We start from the raw sequence: 19931 nt of genomic DNA on the forward strand, positions 1-19931 counted from the left end.
TGATCGCTTTTTAGGCTAAACTTACAAAATAAGGGCATTTATCAGAAGTCAGAGGACTAATTGTGCAAAAACTGCAGATTTTGATTATTGTTCTCTTTTCTATGGGATAAGCAAAAACGTACAGTATTTATAGTGGATTTGTCCAATGTGTTGTTAGTTTCTTTTGATTTTATTTTGTAAAATAATGTTTTAAAGTCAGTTGTAGTATTTTTATTATATTATTATCCTAGTAAAATGCGATGATTCAAGTTACTGGTATTTCACCTCACTTATGTTCAAGTTAGGATGTCGTGATATATTTATTTAATTATAATTTTTATAATACGATGTGTACGCTACAATTCTTTTTTTTAAATATATTGAAAAATTGTAAATCCCCACATGACCTCTAAATAATTGAATTAAGAGGATGATGATATTAAAATTATGTGTTATCTATAATCAAACGAAAATAAATTCATTTGTGCCACTTAACTTTGGTTGATCGTCTTTCAACTTCTGGTCTATTGATTTTTCAAGTATCACAAGTATAAGGTAGAAGAGAGAGAAAAAAAATGTTGGAGAGAGGACAAAAAACTTAGGAGGGCTTGTGCTTTTACTTAATTTTTTTTTCTTTTTAGTTCAACGAATGAAACAGTTTTGAACATTTTGACCCAAACAAAAATAGCAGATGTATTTATTTTTAAGTTATGCTTTTAATAATTTTAGTCCTACCTTATTACTTAAGTCACGTATCACTTCTTTGAGAATAATACTCACTACATATTATATTAAAGTTCCTCGAGTGAGAAATAACAAACATGGAAAGTAATATATTTGTAACATACTTTTAAACAAGTCATATAAATATAACGATAAATAGCATGTGATTAAACTACTAATCTCGTATACTAAAGATCATAACAATGTTTTCAAATATTACTCGAAATCACCCATGTGATTTTTTAAATATTGTGTCATTAAAATAAAATAACGCCGTTAGCAAAACAGTGTAATTTATCATACATTATTTTGTGCTCAAATAGTGCGTATTTAATTTGTTCACTCTATTTTAACTTTCGTTGACATGCGATCGTGATCGTGAAGAAAAATCTCAAGGCCTCCATCTCCCATATTATAATTTATATTTAATGAATGCTAGAAATAACTTACCCAATTTACACACCATTACTTCATCATATCATTAAAATATAAATAAAAAGCTTAAATTCGAATATAGATAAGTGTACGAGGTATCTAATTACCGAGGATAATTTCATGTACACCCCCAACTATTAAACACCAGGAAAAACAGTAAAAGAAAACACAAACGAGTAGATGTTCAAAGAGCAACATATCAGGCGAAAAAAGTCTGTTTAGACAAATAGTTATTAAAAATGTTTTATTTTCTTCCTACCGTTGTCAGCGTTCAAAATTTTCCCTAAAAATGTCAAAATAGCATATTTATAAAAAAATAATAATTATACCTAACAAAGTAATGTAAATTCCAACATACCTCAAACGATCCAAACAAATAAAAGAGGTGAAGAAATAACATGAACCCTAACAAATTATAAAAGAAAGCATTAATTTTTACAAACCATTCCATCACATTTTTAAAAACTAACCATCAACAAACAGTCAGCTCTAGCTTTTTAGTTTTTCTCAACGAGAGAAAACAAAATGAAACAAACATACAAAGGACAGAACGAACGTGGAAAACGGAGAGAGGGAACGCGATTTTGAACTGTAGAAATAGTAGTAAGGGTAAGAATAATCCCGAGGCCCCGCCGTCTGAGGCATCTGTCCCGAAGGCTGCGCGCCGACGAAGTAATTAGGAACCGGCGGCGGCGGACTACCCCAGTAAAAATAAGACGGAGGACCCAGCGGCGGCGGCCACGTCAGAGTCGGCAATGACCTCGGCAGAGGCGGAGGCGGCGAGTCGAGAATTGGTGGGGGTGGCGCCGTACAGATCACCGGACACGTGGAGCAATCGCTGATGCAGAGCTGGCCGCCAGACGAGGGCACGGCCATTTGAGCCTCGGACGCCGCTAAAAACAGAGCCAATGCCGCAACCCGAAGCCCCAAAAACGCCACCGTTTTGCAGCGACCCATGGAGAGAACTGAACCAAAACCCCCTTGATTTCGATTTGTGCTCTGTTTTGGGATTGTTGTTCAATGATGGGGGCACGTGAAGCGATGCAGAAAAGTGACTTTTTTCGGTGGGTTGAGTGTAAGTTGTTATGTGCCTCTTTCGGTGGTAATTGACGAGTTCAGGGCAGTGGGCCATGTACAGAAAACTGGAACCTAATTCACTTGTAGTCAAAGATTGGGCTCTGTGGAAAATGGAAATAATGGCGAAAGGAGACGGAGGGAATCCGAAGCATAAGGAAAGGTTTTAGAATCACAATGTTCAAAAACTTGGTTCTTTTGCAATACCTTTCTCCAGACACAATCCACCTTTTATGGAGATTGTGGACCAGCCTCCTTGGAATTGGACTTTACGTTAGTATTGTATTTATAAGTAGCATAGAAATTAATTAATTTCTACACAGTAAGGTAGAGGATTATTATAAGATTTTAATTCATTTCCTCTCAATTCACGTTAGTTTAAGATCAATGAGCCATCTATATTGATTTAGAGGTAAAATTTTGCCTAATTTATCAGCTTGATACAAATTTGAACTAAATAAAGATTAAGTCTCAAAATGTATATGACTTAGCATTATACATTGTACAATGTCTGGTTTGTAAGTCGTTAATTTGCTTCGGCTTGCATGCTTTTGTGTAACCTCTCCATAATCATGCATCAACAATTATCCTTTTCTCATGTTATACTTTCAACATCTCTTTTGTAGTCTCAATGGTGCAACCCAAATCACAAGAGCTTGAAGTTTCTTAATCATTGTGGTATAGAAGTCTCGAGTTGGGACCTTTTGATGAATTTAATACGAAAAATTATCGATGTCTTCTAGACGTGGATGTGGACTTGAGGTGAGCACAGATTGTTAAGAGAGCACATTAGAAAAGTGTATAGGTGGTTATATTCTGGTTGTATTAGTTACATTGAAAGTATGGTGGTTGAACTAAATGTAACTTATTCATGTATTCAATAGCTACTATAAATAGCTATCTTTGATCACTAAATGAGAAGGGGGAAAGAATCATTTCGTTTTGTGATCATTAAACTCTTTGTAATGCAAAACTTAATATGGTATCAGAGCAACTAAAAGTCTAACGACTGTTAATTCTCAATGGCCCTCTCTTCGACAGAGCAGGAATCAGGACTGAGCAACGCAACTTTGAATAATCCAACCATCAATCCTGGAAACAAAATTTCTACGGTGAAATTAACTGATGAAAATTACTTACTATGGAGGATGCAAGTACTGACTGCTTTGCAAGGACATGGATTAGAAAGATTCATTGATCCAGAGGTAACAATTCCACCGGAATTTGTTCAAACCACAGAAGAATCGTCGTCTGTCCTAACTCGAAATCCAGAATTTCTAAACTAGAAGCGCCAGGACAAACTAATTACATCATGGATTCTTGGATCCATCACTGAAGATATCCTCTCTCAAATGCTTGAATGCGAAACAACACGAGATGTTTGGGAAACGCTCAATTGTCTCTTCTCATCAAGGAACAATGCGCTTCCAAGTTATTTTAAAAAAGAAAGTCTCTATTGCAAGGAGAAATTAAGCACACCCAATATTTTAAAAGGAGTGTAAAAGGCGAACCCTTACTTCTACAGCCTACAACATTAACAGGGTTAGTAATCGGGTCGGGTAACCCGAACTCGAGAATCTATTTATATATACATATCACGAAATACAAATGGAAAATGCGCTGACCAATTTGTAAATCACAACGACGTCGTTTACTTGAAATCTCAAGGGGAAAAAAACAACCTTCGGACTTTCTCCTTCCTCCGCCGCCTTCCCCGAAGAACAATTCGACGAAGCTGAAGGTGTTGCAGCGGCGGGAGAGTTCTGAAAATTGAGTGCAAATGTCGACTGTTTATGTATTGGAGCCGCCGACGAGAGGGAAGGTCGTGTTGAATACGACGTGTGGGCCGCTCGACATCGAGCTCTGGCCTAAGGAAGCTCCAAAAGCCGTCAGAAATTTCGTCCAGCTCTGTCTCGAAGGCTACTACGATAACACCATCTTTCACCGGATCATCAAGGACTTCATTGTTCAGGCCGGCGATCCTACCGGCAGCGGCACAGGTCCGTTCCCGCTCTCTTACTTCCATCTCATTGAACGGATTGGTTCTAGGGTTTGTACGGCTTTGCATCCAACTCGAAGTGATAGGAAATCACAGTGAATTTATAGTCAACTAGGTAATTTTGTCTCGGTCTCTTTTGTAGTTGAAGAGAAATAGAAAATTTGATGTTGCTCATATGATATCGGGAATGTTTTGTTACTTTCCGGCACGTAGTCACTGATTATGCTCTCCTCAGCCGCTGTAGGAAGGTGTGTCCATGGTGCTCACGAACACTTCTATAGAGTAGTAGAAGGAGAAGTTGTTTAAGCACACTAGACTATATTGCTACGGTGTAGACAGGAAGGTGTCATGCGCAGAATTATTCCATTGTCTGAGGGAGGGTGTGAGGAAAAGAGGGATACACAGGGAACGCAAGCCAAAGAGTAACGCGTTGATGTCCAAATTTCCATTCCGACTCAGAATCTGATCTTGGATGTCGAATATTTATGATTTATTAATGCTCGTCAGTGTAATATTGCTTACTAGAAAGTTTGTTTTGGGTACTTCTAATTGTACCGTATAACTAGAGTTCTACTATGTAGGAGAATTCATGTTTATGTATCATTGTTTTTCTTATTGCCATCATTCTGCATTTGCATTCAGGTGGTGAAAGTATATATGGGGGTGTTTTCCCGGATGAATTTCACTCACGTCTTAGATTCAAGCATAGGGGCCTAGTAGCATGTGCAAATGCTGGGTCACCACATTCAAATGGAAGTCAGTTTTTTATAACCTTAGATCGATGTGATGATCTTGACAAGAAGCACACAATTTTTGGAAAGGTAAGAATGATTCTTATTGTACAACCATTTTGATATTGATTACTATTGTGATGCTGGAGTTCATTTGTTGTTGTAGGTCACTGGGGACTCTATATATAACCTAGCAAGTTTGGGTGACTTTGAAACTGACAAGGATGATCGCCCTGTGGATCCACCCAAGATAAAATCAGTTGAGGTAGGATTAGATGATTTATTTTTGAACTAGGTTGCAGTTTTGCAGTAGTTTTTACTTTTGATGCTACTTTCATGTTTCTCTAATGTTACAAGCTTCTATTATGTCTAATGAATCTTTAAGGACCTAGCTTTCTTCTGAAAATTTATTATTTTAAGGTTTTATGGAACCCATTTGACGATATTGTTCCTAGAGCACCTGCAAGGTCTGTTGTCCCATCTACTGTTGATTCTGACAACAAGGACACAAAGAAGAAAGCTGTGAAGTAAGAGTTTATACATTTTGAAATTCTCTTTTGGAATGCTGGGCTATTGTATACATGTTGTGGTCACCCCTGATTTGTGTGTCGCTGTTATGTTTGCATAATGTAGGAAACTAAATTTACTATCATTTGGAGAAGAAGCTGAAGAAGACGAGAAAGAACTGGCAGCTGTGAAGAAAAAAATTAGGAGTAGTCATGACGTGTTGGATGACCCACGTCTACTAAAGGATGAGATTCCAGGCAGTGAATTGGTAATTAAAACGACATAAAATAACAACTTTCAATTAACTTAGTTGTGAACTCTGATAAAAAAAACTTGGTTGTGAACTCTCATAGAAAAAGACATCTTAGTTGTGAACATTTGTGGCATATATAAAATATATTTCTTGGTTTCTGACAGAATATGATGAACTTTTTGAGTGCAGAACTCGTCCGAGAGTAAACGAATAAGGGATTTGCAACTATCTGTTAGAGAAGCTTTAGCATCAAAGAAACAAGAGTCTCATAGAAATCCAGATGCTGAAATTTCTAATCAATACAGTGATAGCGACGATAATGAAGCTAACTTTGATGCACGCATGAGGCAACAGATATTGAGGAAAAGAACAGAGTTGGGAGATGAACCATCTCACAACAAATCGAAAAATGGTGACCTAATCATTCTTTATACTTTGCTTCACCTTTTTTGAATCTATAGATTCTGTTTCTTATACATTCTTTATACTTTATGGAATTCATTGCTTTCAAAATAGAATAATGATCTTTTAGCCTGTTGCACATTTGTATGATGTTTCTGTTATTATTTTTCGAACAATTTAATTTCATGTGCGTCCAAATTTTAATTTAACATATTGATATGTATGGCAAAAAATTACACTAAGTAGCTTCCAGAGGAGGAAGGGGGAGGCATTTCTCGAAGTTATATTAGCAATCCCGAAATCAAAGATCTAATTTTCATAGGGTGCCTCCTTTCTTAGGTAGCTGATAATTTTTCCCTGCTTGTTGATTACAGTCAGCATTGGATGAGAAATGGAATAACACGGAGGATTTCTAGATCCATATTGTTAATAAACTAGGAGAAAGTGGATAGCCAGGGACTCATATTCACATCACCATAATGAAAATATTTTATGAAACAGTAGGTTTGCAAGATGGTGTTCTTACAGAGCCGTGCAAAGTTATTTTGATTAAAACTTTGTTATCATGTACCTTTCCTTAGCGAATATTTTCTGTAGAATACAAGTTTAGGGCTTTGATACCTCGCTGCTTAGAATAAGAATTATTCAAGTGAAAGTAACTTGAAGCTCTAAATCTGATGTGCAGGACCTTCTGTGTCAAAGAATGATAAAGGATCTACTCAAAGGTAAATATAATTTGAATTCATGTTTACTCCAATAGTTTGTTCTTTACTTTATTTAATTCTGTTGGAGTTGGTCAAGGGGAATTTTCGTATCTCCATGCCTTCACAATTTTTATTCCATGCACGAACACTTGTTTCCTACTTAAGTTGCAATAGAAGGCATGGGTTTTAGTTTGTAGCTGATGTAGTTAATACCATTGAGCTTTGTTGAATAAGGCCTTCGAGTTCTCTCATTCTGTTGGGAGATGGGCCTGGACTGATTAAGCTCTGCTGTGCTTGATCTGGAGACTATTAGTACTACCTCTTAAAAATATTATTTTGTGAAACCAAGTACTATGGGCATTTTTTTCCCACATAGATGCTACAACTGCAATCTTTACTTGTAAACAATTTAAGTATTAGACCTTGATAATTGATGTTATATTATACAGAGTGATCAGAGCTTAATTATGATCTTCATTTCATGAATTTCATTATTTCTTCTGCAAGTTAAAGAAGGTATACTTCTTTAGGGGTCACAGGTCGAAGTATGATTTGAACTAAATTTAATCATCTGGATCCGCAGTTATTGACATTGCCATTGTCTTTTAACAGGTCCAATGCTGAGAGCATTAATCGTGAGCAACCAAAGATTGAGAAGTTATCTTTGAAGAAAAAGGGAATTGGATCTGAAGCAAGAGCTGAACGAATGGCTAATGCTGACTCAGACTTGCAGTTATTGGGTGAAGCTGAAAGAGGAAGACAGCTGAAAAAATTAAAGAACAGGAGACGTCAAGGACATGAAGATGAAGTATGTTGTTCATCTGCCATACTTAGTTGTTTTTATTCCATCGTTTTTTATTTGACAAAGGAAATCACATTTTGTTTGAAATAATGTTGCTATGAGATCATGAACTTTTCACTTGAACACTAAATAATTGTGAATCCTGATAATTTTTAGTCACACTGCACCTAGTTTGCTTTGACGTGTCAGTTGTTTGAACAAAACATTATCCTTTATCTTCTTATCTGAATATGATAATTTACTAAAACTTGTAATGTTAGCTTTTGCTTTTGTTTGCCCCTATTTTTTGCAGGCTCGCTTCTTATTAAATAGTAATAATAATGATTGATTAGAACTTGAATTTTCTCGTTATAACAAATCCAGACAAAACTTCCAATATTATTGTTTTGTTGTTAGGCTTATGGTACAAAGCCACCAGGAAAAGGAAAGGATATTTGAATTTTCATATTATAAATCGTAACTTTATTAGGCTATGGCTGATAAGCTTAGATCTTAAAGCTTTCCATTTCTCCTTTCTCATTGTTGGGTTGTGGTTATGAAGCCTTATTTGGGAATGACTTTAAGATCTATTAGACGGGAAACTTTCGTTTTGCATCTTTTTCATGCATGCATATTCACGCTTTTCTACATCTTCAGTCTTTATAGCAACTAGCAAGTTAAGTATTTTACTCTTTCTTCTTTGTTTTTGTTACTTTTAGGTTCTGGCAAAACTTGCGAATTTTATGAAAGCCAGGTCTGAAAAACCAGTAATCTCCAGTGCTGAATCTTCTGGGGGTGGCAATGATGATGACATGTCAGACTGGAGATCTGTTGGGTTAAAATTCACACCAGAACCTGGCAAGGTAAGTGATCGTGAATTTCAACCCGCTTAGAAGTTTTAAAGGAGCACTTCGAATGGAATGAAAATAATTGCATAATATTGCCCTATGAGAGGAGAATATGAATATGACGTGTTATGTTTATAGTTGTCTACTATAAAGTCATTATGTCCATCCAGTCATAAATCTCGTCTCTGGTTCTGTAGTTTTAATTGTTGTTTGTTTTGTTGCAAATGGGAAAACTTTGGACTGAAATCCTTATCCAATATCCGTTACTTATTGTTGAGGCTTAATCCTTGGATCATGCAGGACCGCATGTCTCGTAATGAGGATCCAAATGACTATGTTGTGCACGACCCTCTCCTGGAGAAGGGAAAAGAGAAATTTAACAAAATGCAAGCCAAACAAAAACGACGCGAACGAGAATGGGCAGGCAAATCCCTTACTTGACTCACCCAATCAGGACTCAGGACATGGGTTCATGACTTGTGGGTTACCCATAAATGCCAGATTGACTTGGCTGGCTCCATTTTTGACTACTGAACCAGACCAAAAGCTTCAAAACTACACTTCTCTGTTCCCACGGAGACGTTGGATATTGATTCAGGTTCATTATTGACAGCCAATTGTCTAAGACACGCAAGTTTCTGAATCTGGAAAGAGAAACAGTATACGACTCTCCCTACTCACCTCACTGTATCCTTCATCTGTCTACTAATCAAATTTGTAACTTTCTTCTAATTCAGTCAAGACTTGATCGAGATAGAGGAGAAGGCTACCCCCACTTATCAAATGTAAATATTTCCAACGGCTTGAGCTTGAGATTTGTATTTGTTTGATACAAATTGCAGGGATATCCTCGAAGCTTCTTTGCAAAAACCTTAAATACTTCTAGAAGTTCAAACATAATTGAGCTGAGAACTACAAATTCTTTGGGCAGAAATAATCCAATTTCCTTTTGTTGGCAGTTTTATTCAGGGGGGAGCTTTTCAAGCATCAATATTCTGCGTGCTGTACCGCACATTCAGACTGGAAAAGTCTTCAACAATGCATTTTCTTCGGAGACCCGGTTCCGCCGTCAGACGCGCAGAGATCATCGGCCGACCATCCTGTCAGGAAATGGAAATTTACTCGTTTTGATGAACTTGGGAAATTTTTGAACGAGTTGTTTTCTTGTTTATTCAAACTTGGTTTCATTTCAATTGGTTCAGCGGGAAAGGAAATGGATTTAGCCTAACTCTATATATTATTACATTCCTTGACTAAGTCATGGACCTGTTCTTTACAGTGCTTAAATTTATCAGTTTATTTGTTACTGTTTGGGTATTGGAAATTTAGGTTTTTGGTGGGTTTTTGGGTCTCTTGTGAAATGGGTTTTTTGAGATACTGCTTGGAAAGGATTTTCTCATTTTTCACAGGTAACTTTGCATTTAGACTTTGAAGAAATGTTTAAAGGTTTCAAATAATGCAAATGAAAGCAAGTTTTCAATGTACAACTGTGGGATTTTGTTCTTGTAAATCTTTTCTTTAGAAAAACAATTTATATAAGTCACTTTTACCATGTGGAACACATTTTTCAATCTTCTGAAGTACCTCTTTAATGTTTAAATATCAACATTTCCACCAGAATCACCGTTTGCTTTACTCTGATTTTGTGTTTTCTAAGTTGGAGAGATTTAAGGAAAAAAAAAAAAAAAAAAAAAAAAGAGAAGAAAAATGCAATGAATTTGCTGGTTGTTTTGTTTCCCTCTTCACTTTATTTTTAAAAGCTTTAATCAGAGGAGCGTGACACACGACCTCCTAATAGTCAAAAGGTAGCGTAGAAGTTTGAATTTGATGGCTCAATCTCCGATGCTCACCATGGCCCACACAGCCGTCATATAGTCTTCCCATTTGCAGAGTTCTAGAGAGAGAAACTAGAGAGATGAGAAAATAATGTCAAATAATTTCCAATTTGACCACATTTTTCAAATTTTACCTTTATTGTATATTTTCAATTAATTCCTTAACAAATATTTATCAAGGAAAATTTCCGTCAACAGAAAATTTGTCTCCTTAAATTATTATTTTTTAAACATATTTAGATGTTTGAATGACAACCCATAATATTTTGATTTTGTTGAGGGTGAGTCGAATTTTGAAGATGTATTGATTGAATTTGATGTGTCAAATAATATCTGACATATTTACGATGAACCCTTTTTAAATAGTATCACGGAAAGAAAAATAAGACTAAAGTAAAAGTTATCTAGAAAATTTGATATTATTGTGTATATTTTGCCAAAAAGAAAAATAATAATGCAAAGGAGTTTACATATAATTGATGATGAGACCACAAAATCTAGAATTTTTCTTTTTTTTTTTCTGATAAAATTATTTCATGTATTAAAATTCATTGAAATAATAGCCACATTAGTTTGCCAACACGCTACGGTACTTAATGACAAATTGACTTTTTTTTTTTCTTTCTTTTCTTTTTCTGATGAGATGACACATCAGAAAAAGAAAAATTGCATTAAATCATTCCGTTGGTGTCATTTTGCGGAAAAGGAAAAAAAAAATAGTCTTTAACTCAAAAGCATAATTCACTGAAAATGTGTGTATTTTGATGATAAATACTTTAACAAATTAAATTATATTTATATTAGAGGACCAACCCATAAAATTTTGCCTAACATTGGAGCAAGAAGGTAATCCTATTTTCTAATTTTTCTCGGTCAATTTGTCTTCACTTTTTTTTTTTGGTCTAAAAACAGAAAAAGAAAAATAAACACACAAAACTAAAGCATGTTCAGCTTTGAGAGAATTACTATACTTTTTAAAAAATGCTTTATATATTTATATTTACGTGTAATTCTAGTAATCTAATTTATGCATATGCAAAGGACGAAAAAAATAGGATTTAGGCCCCTACACCCAAAGTATTTACATGTAATTCTATTACTCTAATATATGCATCTGAACGAAGCCATACAAATATATACCATAGGCAAATGAAAGACCCCACATTTAATAGTGTTTGCTGAATGCAAGTTTGATCGAGAGTTAGAGAAGAGAAGTGGAAAAAAAGACTCGGGATGGATTTTAAGAGTCTTTGTGTGAGTCGTATGTGGTAAGAGTCGCACGTAGAGCAATAAATACGATAAGATTGAGACTTTTTAAACATCTTTTCAATTTTTTTAATTCACAATAACTTGAAATTTCATGTTATAGAAATGAAGAGTTGTTTCGTACCAAAATATCACGAATAACCATATATGAGCTAGAAATATCAATTCATCGGGAATTGAATAGTATAAAAATATCCTTTTGAGAAGAAATGAGTTTAAATTCTACTCAATATCTAATATATTACTAGTTTTTTTGGTAAACCAAATATAGTAGAACCAGAGTCATCGTTCTCATCGGATTAATTGATGGTTATTAATATCTCACGTTTACATCACAAGAAAATTCATTCACATGTGTCAAAGAGCAAAAATCTGTCTGATCTTTTTTTTTTCTTTTTCAAATTAATATCTTGTACATGATGAAGTGTTTTTTGTCGTGCTCCTAATCTTTTTAACTAAACCTAAGAGTTTAACTCTTATCCATACGGTAAGTGATCGACGAGCTTCTTTTCGAAGATTAGAATAGTACTGGCCCATACTAAATAGTTGAATTGAATCTTCTAAAAAAAAATAGACGAGCCTAGAGCTACAATACATAGGCGATGGACTTTATAGTAAACATTCCATAAAAAATGTCAACGCTAATAAATTTAATGATTTGATACAAACAAAAAAGGAAAATAATTTTTTCTCAAAATTCCATAAAAATTCAACTACTATATCGTTCTTCAGCTATCAAACATTAAACAAGTCACGACCCACCAACCTCCTATTCTCTCTAACTATTTTATATTAAAGTATTATTATTATTATTATTATTAACATTAAATAATACAAGATTAATGAGGGAGTGAGATCTACATTAATACAAAGTATTAAAACAGGTTCAAACGAGTCTCGCAATTAAAAAATTAAAGTTGGATAGAAGTTTAGTTCATGTAAGAAGACTTTGACTCATAAATAAATCAATAAATTAAATAAAAAAATACCAAGTTCTTGAAATTAGTCTAAAAAGCATTCAATATTGGAAAAAGAAATAATTAAAATAATTTTTTAAATAAAGGGGAAATTCCAAAACCGCGTGTTCCCAATCCCAAGTCACCGCCTCGCACCAACGACCGCCCTCAATAGAAGCAGTAAACAAACGATATTCTCCCATTTCGCGTTCACACTTTAAAAGTTTTTTTATTATTTTATTTTTCTAATTAATGAATATTTTATTCATTTATTTAGTTTACTTTTTCAAAATTTTATTTTCCTATATTTGGCATGTTTTCGTGAAATTAGTATCTTTCTAGTCTTGGGGCCCACGCTTCGGGGTTCATTTCAAATGCTACTTTTAGACAAAAAAAATAATAAATAAAATTCGATGGAAAAGAAATAAAATAAAGAGAACCCAATTGACTTTCTGAGATGAATATTATCTTTTTTTGGTAAATTGATTTTAAGGATGAGCTGTATTTAAGGGGGGAAAAAAAAGATAATCCGTTTAGAAATTAGGCAATTTATAAAAATACAAGAAAACCAAAGAAAATAGTCCCATTCCCAACGTATTTTACTTGACTTTTGTACATTATAAAATTATTGGTTTAAATATTATTTTAGATTAAAATTTTTATTTTAGTTGTCTCTATAATTTTAAGATTTATTTATCAATTCTTATACTTTTTAAAAATCATTTTAATGAATTTAGTTAGTGGAGTGTCGTATTGAACTTATAGAAATATAAAAATAGGAATAGAGACTCGAATTTATGACTTATTCATTAGAGATAGATGTCAATTATTGCTAAACTAAATTCGAAAAATTTCATGTGAACTTTATCTTTAAACTATACTTTCTCCATTTTGGTATTTAAATTTTATATTTCACTTAAAACTATATTAAGAAATACTTTAAAAATAACAACTAGTTATTTTTTTTATTACTTAAATACCATAACTCATCCAATACCACTAATCTAAAATTCATTATGGAGCAAAATAAAAAGTATATTTTACATCAGGAGAAAAAACCAATGTGCATTTTACTCGATCGTCACAACAAACAACAACAATAATAATATCTATATATTAATAATAATAATAATAATAAAACAATAAAGTTGAATTTTGGATTATAAATTGAGATTGGAATAACCAATGTTGTGTCCGCACCGACCACCACACATCAATCATGTGGTGTCCGCCATACGATAACGATTCACCTTCTTACCCCATTTTTTTTTTATTTTTTCCATACACATATATAAATATATAAAATTTATATATAACAACCTTTTAATACCTATCTACTTTCAAAACATCGCCTCTTTAAAAAATTAATATTTTCGTCTATCTATTTTTATTTTTATATAATTTCTTATAATGACAATTTACCATCGTCATTCACGAAATCTATTAAAATGTAGCCGTAAATTTATATTGAAAACTTTCATTATATATAAAATATATGTTGAATACAATCAAGATTAAAAAAAAAAATAGGGAGAGTAAAATAATATATAAACCCATGAGGCTACAATTATAATTATATATTGTATTGTATTTTATTGTATTTCAATTTTCAAAAGCGTTGTGGTTTTGTGTTGTGTAATCTGTGTGTTCACATTGGAGGTCAAACCTGTAATCATAAACTTGAGAAGGAAGAACGAAGAAGAACCCTCTCCACAATTCTTATTTCTCCGTCCACAATCTTCTTTCCTCCGAATTTCTCTCCTCTCACCCACCCATCGATTCAATTTTCTACTACTTTTTCAGCTGTATAAAGATTTTGTTCGGTTCTGTTCTTCCCAATGAATGATTCCGCCAACGGAAGCGCCGGGAAGAGGAATAGGCAGGAGGAAGCCGATGAAGACGACGATTCAATGGGGGAAAATGGTCCAGGCAAGGTTTTGAAGGGCTTGGTTACTTCTCTGTTGCTGTTGGATGAGCAGGAGAAGTGTGAGCAGGAAGAACATGACAGGGCTTCCATGGAGGACAAGCTTTCTCTGGAGGTGAATCACCGGAAGAAGACCAAGGCCATGGTCGATTTCTACTCCGAAGTTCAGGATTACTATTCGGAAGTCGAGGAATCGGACCGGATGAAGCGGAAGAAATCGCGATTGGCAGCGGACTCTGTCGCGGTTGCTGCCGCCTCCGATGGATTGCAGAAGATCGAGAGCGATAAATCAGCCAAACGCGGCGGCGATGGCGGCGGCGGGAGCGGGAGCGGTGGGCACCACCGGAGACTGTGGGTGAAAGATAGGTCAAAAGCGTGGTGGGACGAATGTAACAGTCCGGATTACCCCGACGAGGAATTCAAGAAGCAATTCAGGATGGGGAGGGCAACTTTCGATATGATTTGCGAGGAGCTTAATTCCGCCATAGCCAAAGAGGACACCACGCTTCGAACCGCGATTCCCGTCCGGCAAAGAGTCGCCGTTTGCCTCTGGAGATTGGCCACCGGCGATCCCCTCCGAGTCGTCTCCAAGAAATTCGGATTAGGTATTTCCACCTGCCATAAACTGGTTCTCGAGGTCTGCACCGCCATAAGAACAGTACTAATGCCGAAGCACCTCCAATGGCCAGAAGAAGAAACCCTAAGAAGAATCAAAGAAGAATACGAATCCATCTCCGGAATCCCCAACGTCGTCGGCTCAATGTACACCACACACATTCCGATCATCGCCCCCAAAATCAGCGTCGCAGCGTATTTCAACAAGCGCCACACAGAGAGAAATCAGAAGACATCGTATTCAATCACAGTCCAAGGCGTCGTCGATCCGAGAGGCGTCTTCACCGATGTCTGTATCGGATGGCCGGGATCAATGCCGGACGATCAAGTTCTGGAGAAATCGGCTCTGTTCCAGAGAGCAAACGGGGGGTTATTGAAGGGGGTGTGGATCGTCGGGGGCTCGAGTTATCCATTGTTGGACTGGGTTCTGGTTCCATACACGCAGCAGCATCTCACTTGGACTCAGCACGCCTTCAACGAGAAGATTGGGGAGATTCAGAAGGTTGCTAAAGATGCCTTTGCGCGGCTGAAAGGGCGGTGGCGCTGCCTGCAGAAGCGGACGGAGGTGAAGCTTCAGGACCTGCCGGTGGTGCTCGGAGCTTGCTGTGTTCTACACAACATTTGTGAACTGAATAACGAAGAAATTGACAGAGAACTATCCACAGAGCTTCAAGATGATGAAATGGCTCCAGAAGTTGCTCTCAGATCGGTGACCTCCATGAAAGCTAGAGATGCCATTGCTCATAATCTGCTGCACCATGGACTTGCAGGCACTGCATTTCTATAGTAAAGCAAGTAAGAAACCCAGATTCTTTTTTTAGGGTATGTGTTTGTTTCACAAGTTTTGGTCTGAAGTGGGTTCCCCTTATTCTCCTTCTTCTCCTTCTTCTTTTCTCTTTTGGGGGGGCCTAAATTATTTTTTCATAAGTTCTTGTTATGAAATTGAACTCACACAGAAAAATTTGTAGTTTAGGATCATATACTGATTATTATCAAACATGACACAAATGATTTTAAATGAAATGTTCAATTCTTTCAAACTTTCTTCTCTTTTTCAATTTTTTTTTCTTTTCTTTTAAATGCGCTTGTACCTGCACCATTTAAGGTTTTTCATCATAGTCAATGGTTTAGATAGAACAGCTTTGATTGATTATAAAGATATGGAGACTTGGCATTAATCGGCATCCCAAGCCCCAACACGTGTATAGAAGCATATAGTTAAGATTTGGTATAATTCAAAATGGAAAAGTTGGAGAATTATTCTTCATTTGAAATTTGTAACATCAAGCCCCGATTCATAATTATTTCATTTTAGTTTTCTAAGCTTATTTTCATGTGTTCGTTTTCCTCCTTTTATTGAAATTAAATGTAACCGTGTAATTGCTTGATCAACAGTTGTACTCTTCCTCTATTTAAACGAGGAACTTATTATTTTAATAAGTTGGCATTTTTATAGACATTTTTTAAATTTTGTTTTTATTTCTAAAATTTACTAAGAATTCAAATATGTTTTCTATGAGATTTGAAAACTTTACTAATGAAATTGTTAAAAATAAGCATAATTTTTATAAACAGAAAATTAAGAAGGAAATAATTATCTGCACCTTAATAATCTAATATTATGAAGATTTATGAACTCGATTATAAAGCTGAACCTATGACCTCAATGTATTCCCAATAGGTTTCAGGCCCATTTAGCACGATACAAGTTGTCTGTTTTTATAAATTGAAATTTTTGTTATTAAAAACTTATTTGACTCTTGTCGGTTTAAATATTGCCTTCAGTTTCATTAGTAATGGTTTCTTTGAAGGAAGTATATATTAATTAAATTGAAATCTATTATGTATTAAAATTAATTTATAAACATAAACAATAAATAAAATGCAGTAACAAAAAAACACTTTAAAACTTTTTTAAAAAATGTGACATTAACAAATGCCAGCCACAACTCTAAAAGTTAAAAACTAATTTGTAATTTAATAAAAATAACAATTTAAAATATTAGCCTACGAAATTATTTTTTTTAAAATGCATTAATAGCAAACAGGAATTTGGAAAAAGCCCATTTTATTTTTCTCCCATAGTAAAGGGAGGGAGAGCTTGTATGCACTCGCTCATCAAAGCCCACGAGAAAAACTGAAAACTACTTGTAATAATAATATGATATCATGGTAATAACAACCATTTTTCCCAAATGCTTCCTTCATACCGCTTTGAATTTCGACTGCGTTCGGGATGAACTTTACCAGTCCATAGGATCTACAAAACACCTAAAAACCAGGAAATCGTGTATCGATCCTGCAAGGTTACTCAATAAGTTGTATCATGAAAGTGCCAGTCAAAAACCTGTCATTCCCTTCAGAATTCCGTAGTTCCAGAAGGAGTTGGATATGCACTCATTCATCGCCCATCTTCATGGTTAGATGGTAAACGGAAAGGAAAATGTGCAAAATGAACCTTCAAGGCTGGGGAATCAGGTTTCTTGTCATCGAACTTATAGCCTGCAGAAGATCATACATCAGAAGAAACTACTACACCTTCAATAATGGAGCATTCTATGTGATGTTAAATAAATTCATTGATTGAGTGTTTTGGTTCATAAATAATGTCAATGGCGTCAATTGAAGTTTCGGTTACACAGTAAGAAGTCCCAAATACTGCTGCAGATATTTTCAGTCTCTTCAAGCATTTATCTTTGAGTCTTGTCTTAGATTATCACCCATAAGACGATGTTTTCATTATATAATACCTTGAAGAGCTGCCATAGCAGCCCACGCACACTTTGCTTCAACGAACTCTACAAAGCATAATACCGCAGCCTTATCTCCACTCTGCAGTTCAGTCACTTGTTTGAGCAAAAGCAATATATTGACATTTGACAATATAACTCAGATAACAGAAGAAAATATGGACACTATAAAATCTGAACATGAGGCCACAACAATAACTATAAATAGACCCTTTACCAGAGAGTGCGTGCAGTTATGGATTGCCATCAAAGGTCTTGTCATGAAAAACATGACTCCATAGTTTAAATTTAAAGAGAATCTAATAACTTACTCGTCTGGGCTCCTTGTGAACAACTCTGATATCTTTATAGCCAATGAAGGGGCGGAAAAGATCTTTAAACGAAGTTAAGATGTGACAAAACAAGGCTACATGACAATGGCTCTGTCCATTGTGATCTATGTCCTATCTTCTTTGACTAGAGTGACCTAAAGAAAACAACAGTACTTGTTTTAACTGAAGCACGAATCATATGAGATACTGCCTGCAGCATAAGCAATTTAAAGCAGTGGAGGTAGATAATGTTGGGAAGACAGGATAAATGATAACAAAAGCAAGGACATCGGGTGCAAGGATACGGCCTACTTCTCTTCTAGTACAATCTGTAGGAAGTCCATCAACAAAAAGAATATTCGATTCCCGAGTTGAGATTGGAACACATTCAGCATTCCTGAGACCGAGAGAACTGGCCCTTTCATGACCCATGTCAGCCATACCCAACAGCCCTGGACTGCTGCCCACTGCAATTTCTTGTCTTTGACTTGCTAATGAATCTTCAAAAGGAGATGTGTATCCCTTTGCAGTCACTCCAGATGTCACACCGCCAATCACTGGTTCTGGATAATTTCTAATGTCCCCTATGTCAGCATACCCATAAGCCCCAGTTCCTGATGAATTTGTCTGCAGTTACAAGTCAAGTAAAGCTCTCATAATACAAATATATTTTATACCAACATAAAATTCTTACATCTTTCTGCAAATAATCAGGAGGGGTGTGCCACTGATCGATAGAGGCCGCATTAGGGTAAGATGTCGACAAAGGAGGTGCTTCAGAGTAGGTTGAATGGCTAGACCTTGCTACACTTCCTGCAACCAACAACTGAATATCAATACAAAGTATGATGTTTGCACAACTGAATGACTAATCGAGTGTCAATCACTTCGCGGCTCATAAAATGAGGTATGTAAACGAACTACATATTGATTTGAAAAGACAATGAGGAAATTAATATTATAGAATGACGAGATCGAAACAAAGGATTTGTAAAGTTTTTCCCAAAGAACGGAATCTCAAAAGAACAGGGGAGGCTGACCCCGCAATTGTTTCCTGTCAATGGTAAGGTATCCATAAAAAGATTTCCAATCAAAATAACACACTATAGTCATCAAGCAGCAATTCACATGATTAAATCCATGGTACCTAATTCAAACATCCTCAAATGCATCAATTACCACAAGGTTGATAGTTTAGCTTCGTAAAATACATTCTCCCTACATTCCATACAACTGGCCACACGCTTCTTCTTCTTCTTCTTCTTCTTCTTCTTCCTCTTAGGTGATTCAATCCATGTGAGTTAATTTTCATTCCATGATCGTAGCCAACACAGTACAGGAGGTGAACACATAAGGCAAATGTGGCACCGTTTGTAACCAATGCAATTTTGTTCCGATATGGAGTGGATTGAAGCAATAGAAGAGATCATTAAACTAGGGTTCCAGCAGAGAAAAGTACCTCTATCTGCCGAGGCGGCGTATCTGCTATAAGCATCGTCTCCCATGGCTCGATCGTCTGCTCTGCTTCTGCCGACTGTGACTGCTGCAACCCTCCCGCCGTCGCGCGGCCTTCTCTTCTTCTCTTCTACCAGCCACACAACGACGTAGTTTGGTCCTGTATAGACGACTTTTTTTCTTCTCTTTTCTTAATATTGTTTTTTCTTACCCTCCTTCTGAACAAACGCGAAACGCTGTCCAACACGATCTACTACGATAATTAACGCTGTATTTCCAATGAATAATCTCACATCCGGTACATTATATTGTTGATTAAAAATTTTATTTCAATAAATCTTAAAATCACTTTAAAATTTAGGAGTGATTTTGTATGGTGTCGT

The 19931-nt window shown here is 35.5% G+C and overlaps 3 protein-coding genes and 1 long non-coding RNA gene across 4 annotated transcripts; 3 read left to right on the forward strand and 1 right to left on the reverse strand.

Moving 5' to 3' along the window:
• Positions 1-3822: 3822 nt before the first annotated feature.
• On the forward strand, positions 3823-9012 carry LOC111008976 (Cyclophilin-like peptidyl-prolyl cis-trans isomerase family protein). The gene is made up of 10 exons (XM_022281870.2): positions 3823-4211; positions 4853-5031; positions 5108-5206; positions 5362-5468; positions 5575-5716; positions 5891-6113; positions 6789-6828; positions 7420-7615; positions 8308-8451; positions 8737-9012. The coding sequence occupies exons 1-10, from the start codon at positions 3992-3994 to the stop codon at positions 8875-8877; spliced, it is 1491 nt and encodes a 496-aa protein (XP_022137562.1). The 5' UTR covers positions 3823-3991; the 3' UTR covers positions 8878-9012.
• Positions 9013-9044: 32 nt separating this feature from the next.
• Positions 9045-9693, forward strand: LOC148208016 (uncharacterized). The gene is made up of 2 exons (XR_015788999.1): positions 9045-9221; positions 9396-9693. It is a non-coding gene; the product is annotated as an uncharacterized LOC148208016 (long non-coding RNA).
• A 4381-nt stretch (positions 9694-14074) lies between these two features.
• On the forward strand, positions 14075-16487 carry LOC111009948 (nuclease). The gene has a single exon (XM_022283187.2). The coding sequence runs from the start codon at positions 14332-14334 to the stop codon at positions 15817-15819; it is 1488 nt and encodes a 495-aa protein (XP_022138879.1). The 5' UTR covers positions 14075-14331; the 3' UTR covers positions 15820-16487.
• A 678-nt stretch (positions 16488-17165) lies between these two features.
• LOC111009933 (uncharacterized) lies at positions 17166-19784 on the reverse strand. The gene is made up of 6 exons (XM_022283182.2): positions 19553-19784; positions 18788-18906; positions 18399-18720; positions 18094-18155; positions 17783-17864; positions 17166-17534 (listed from the first exon to the last, which is right to left on the reverse strand). The coding sequence occupies exons 1-6, from the start codon at positions 19596-19598 to the stop codon at positions 17434-17436; spliced, it is 732 nt and encodes a 243-aa protein (XP_022138874.1). The 5' UTR covers positions 19599-19784; the 3' UTR covers positions 17166-17433.
• Between the last annotated feature and the right edge of the window lie 147 nt (positions 19785-19931).

The sequence above is a fragment of the Momordica charantia genome (assembly GCF_013281855.1).
Source record: "Momordica charantia cultivar OHB3-1 chromosome 11 unlocalized genomic scaffold, Mcharantia_2.0 BLBB01000011.1, whole genome shotgun sequence".
Lineage (NCBI taxonomy): Eukaryota > Viridiplantae > Streptophyta > Magnoliopsida > Cucurbitales > Cucurbitaceae > Momordica > Momordica charantia.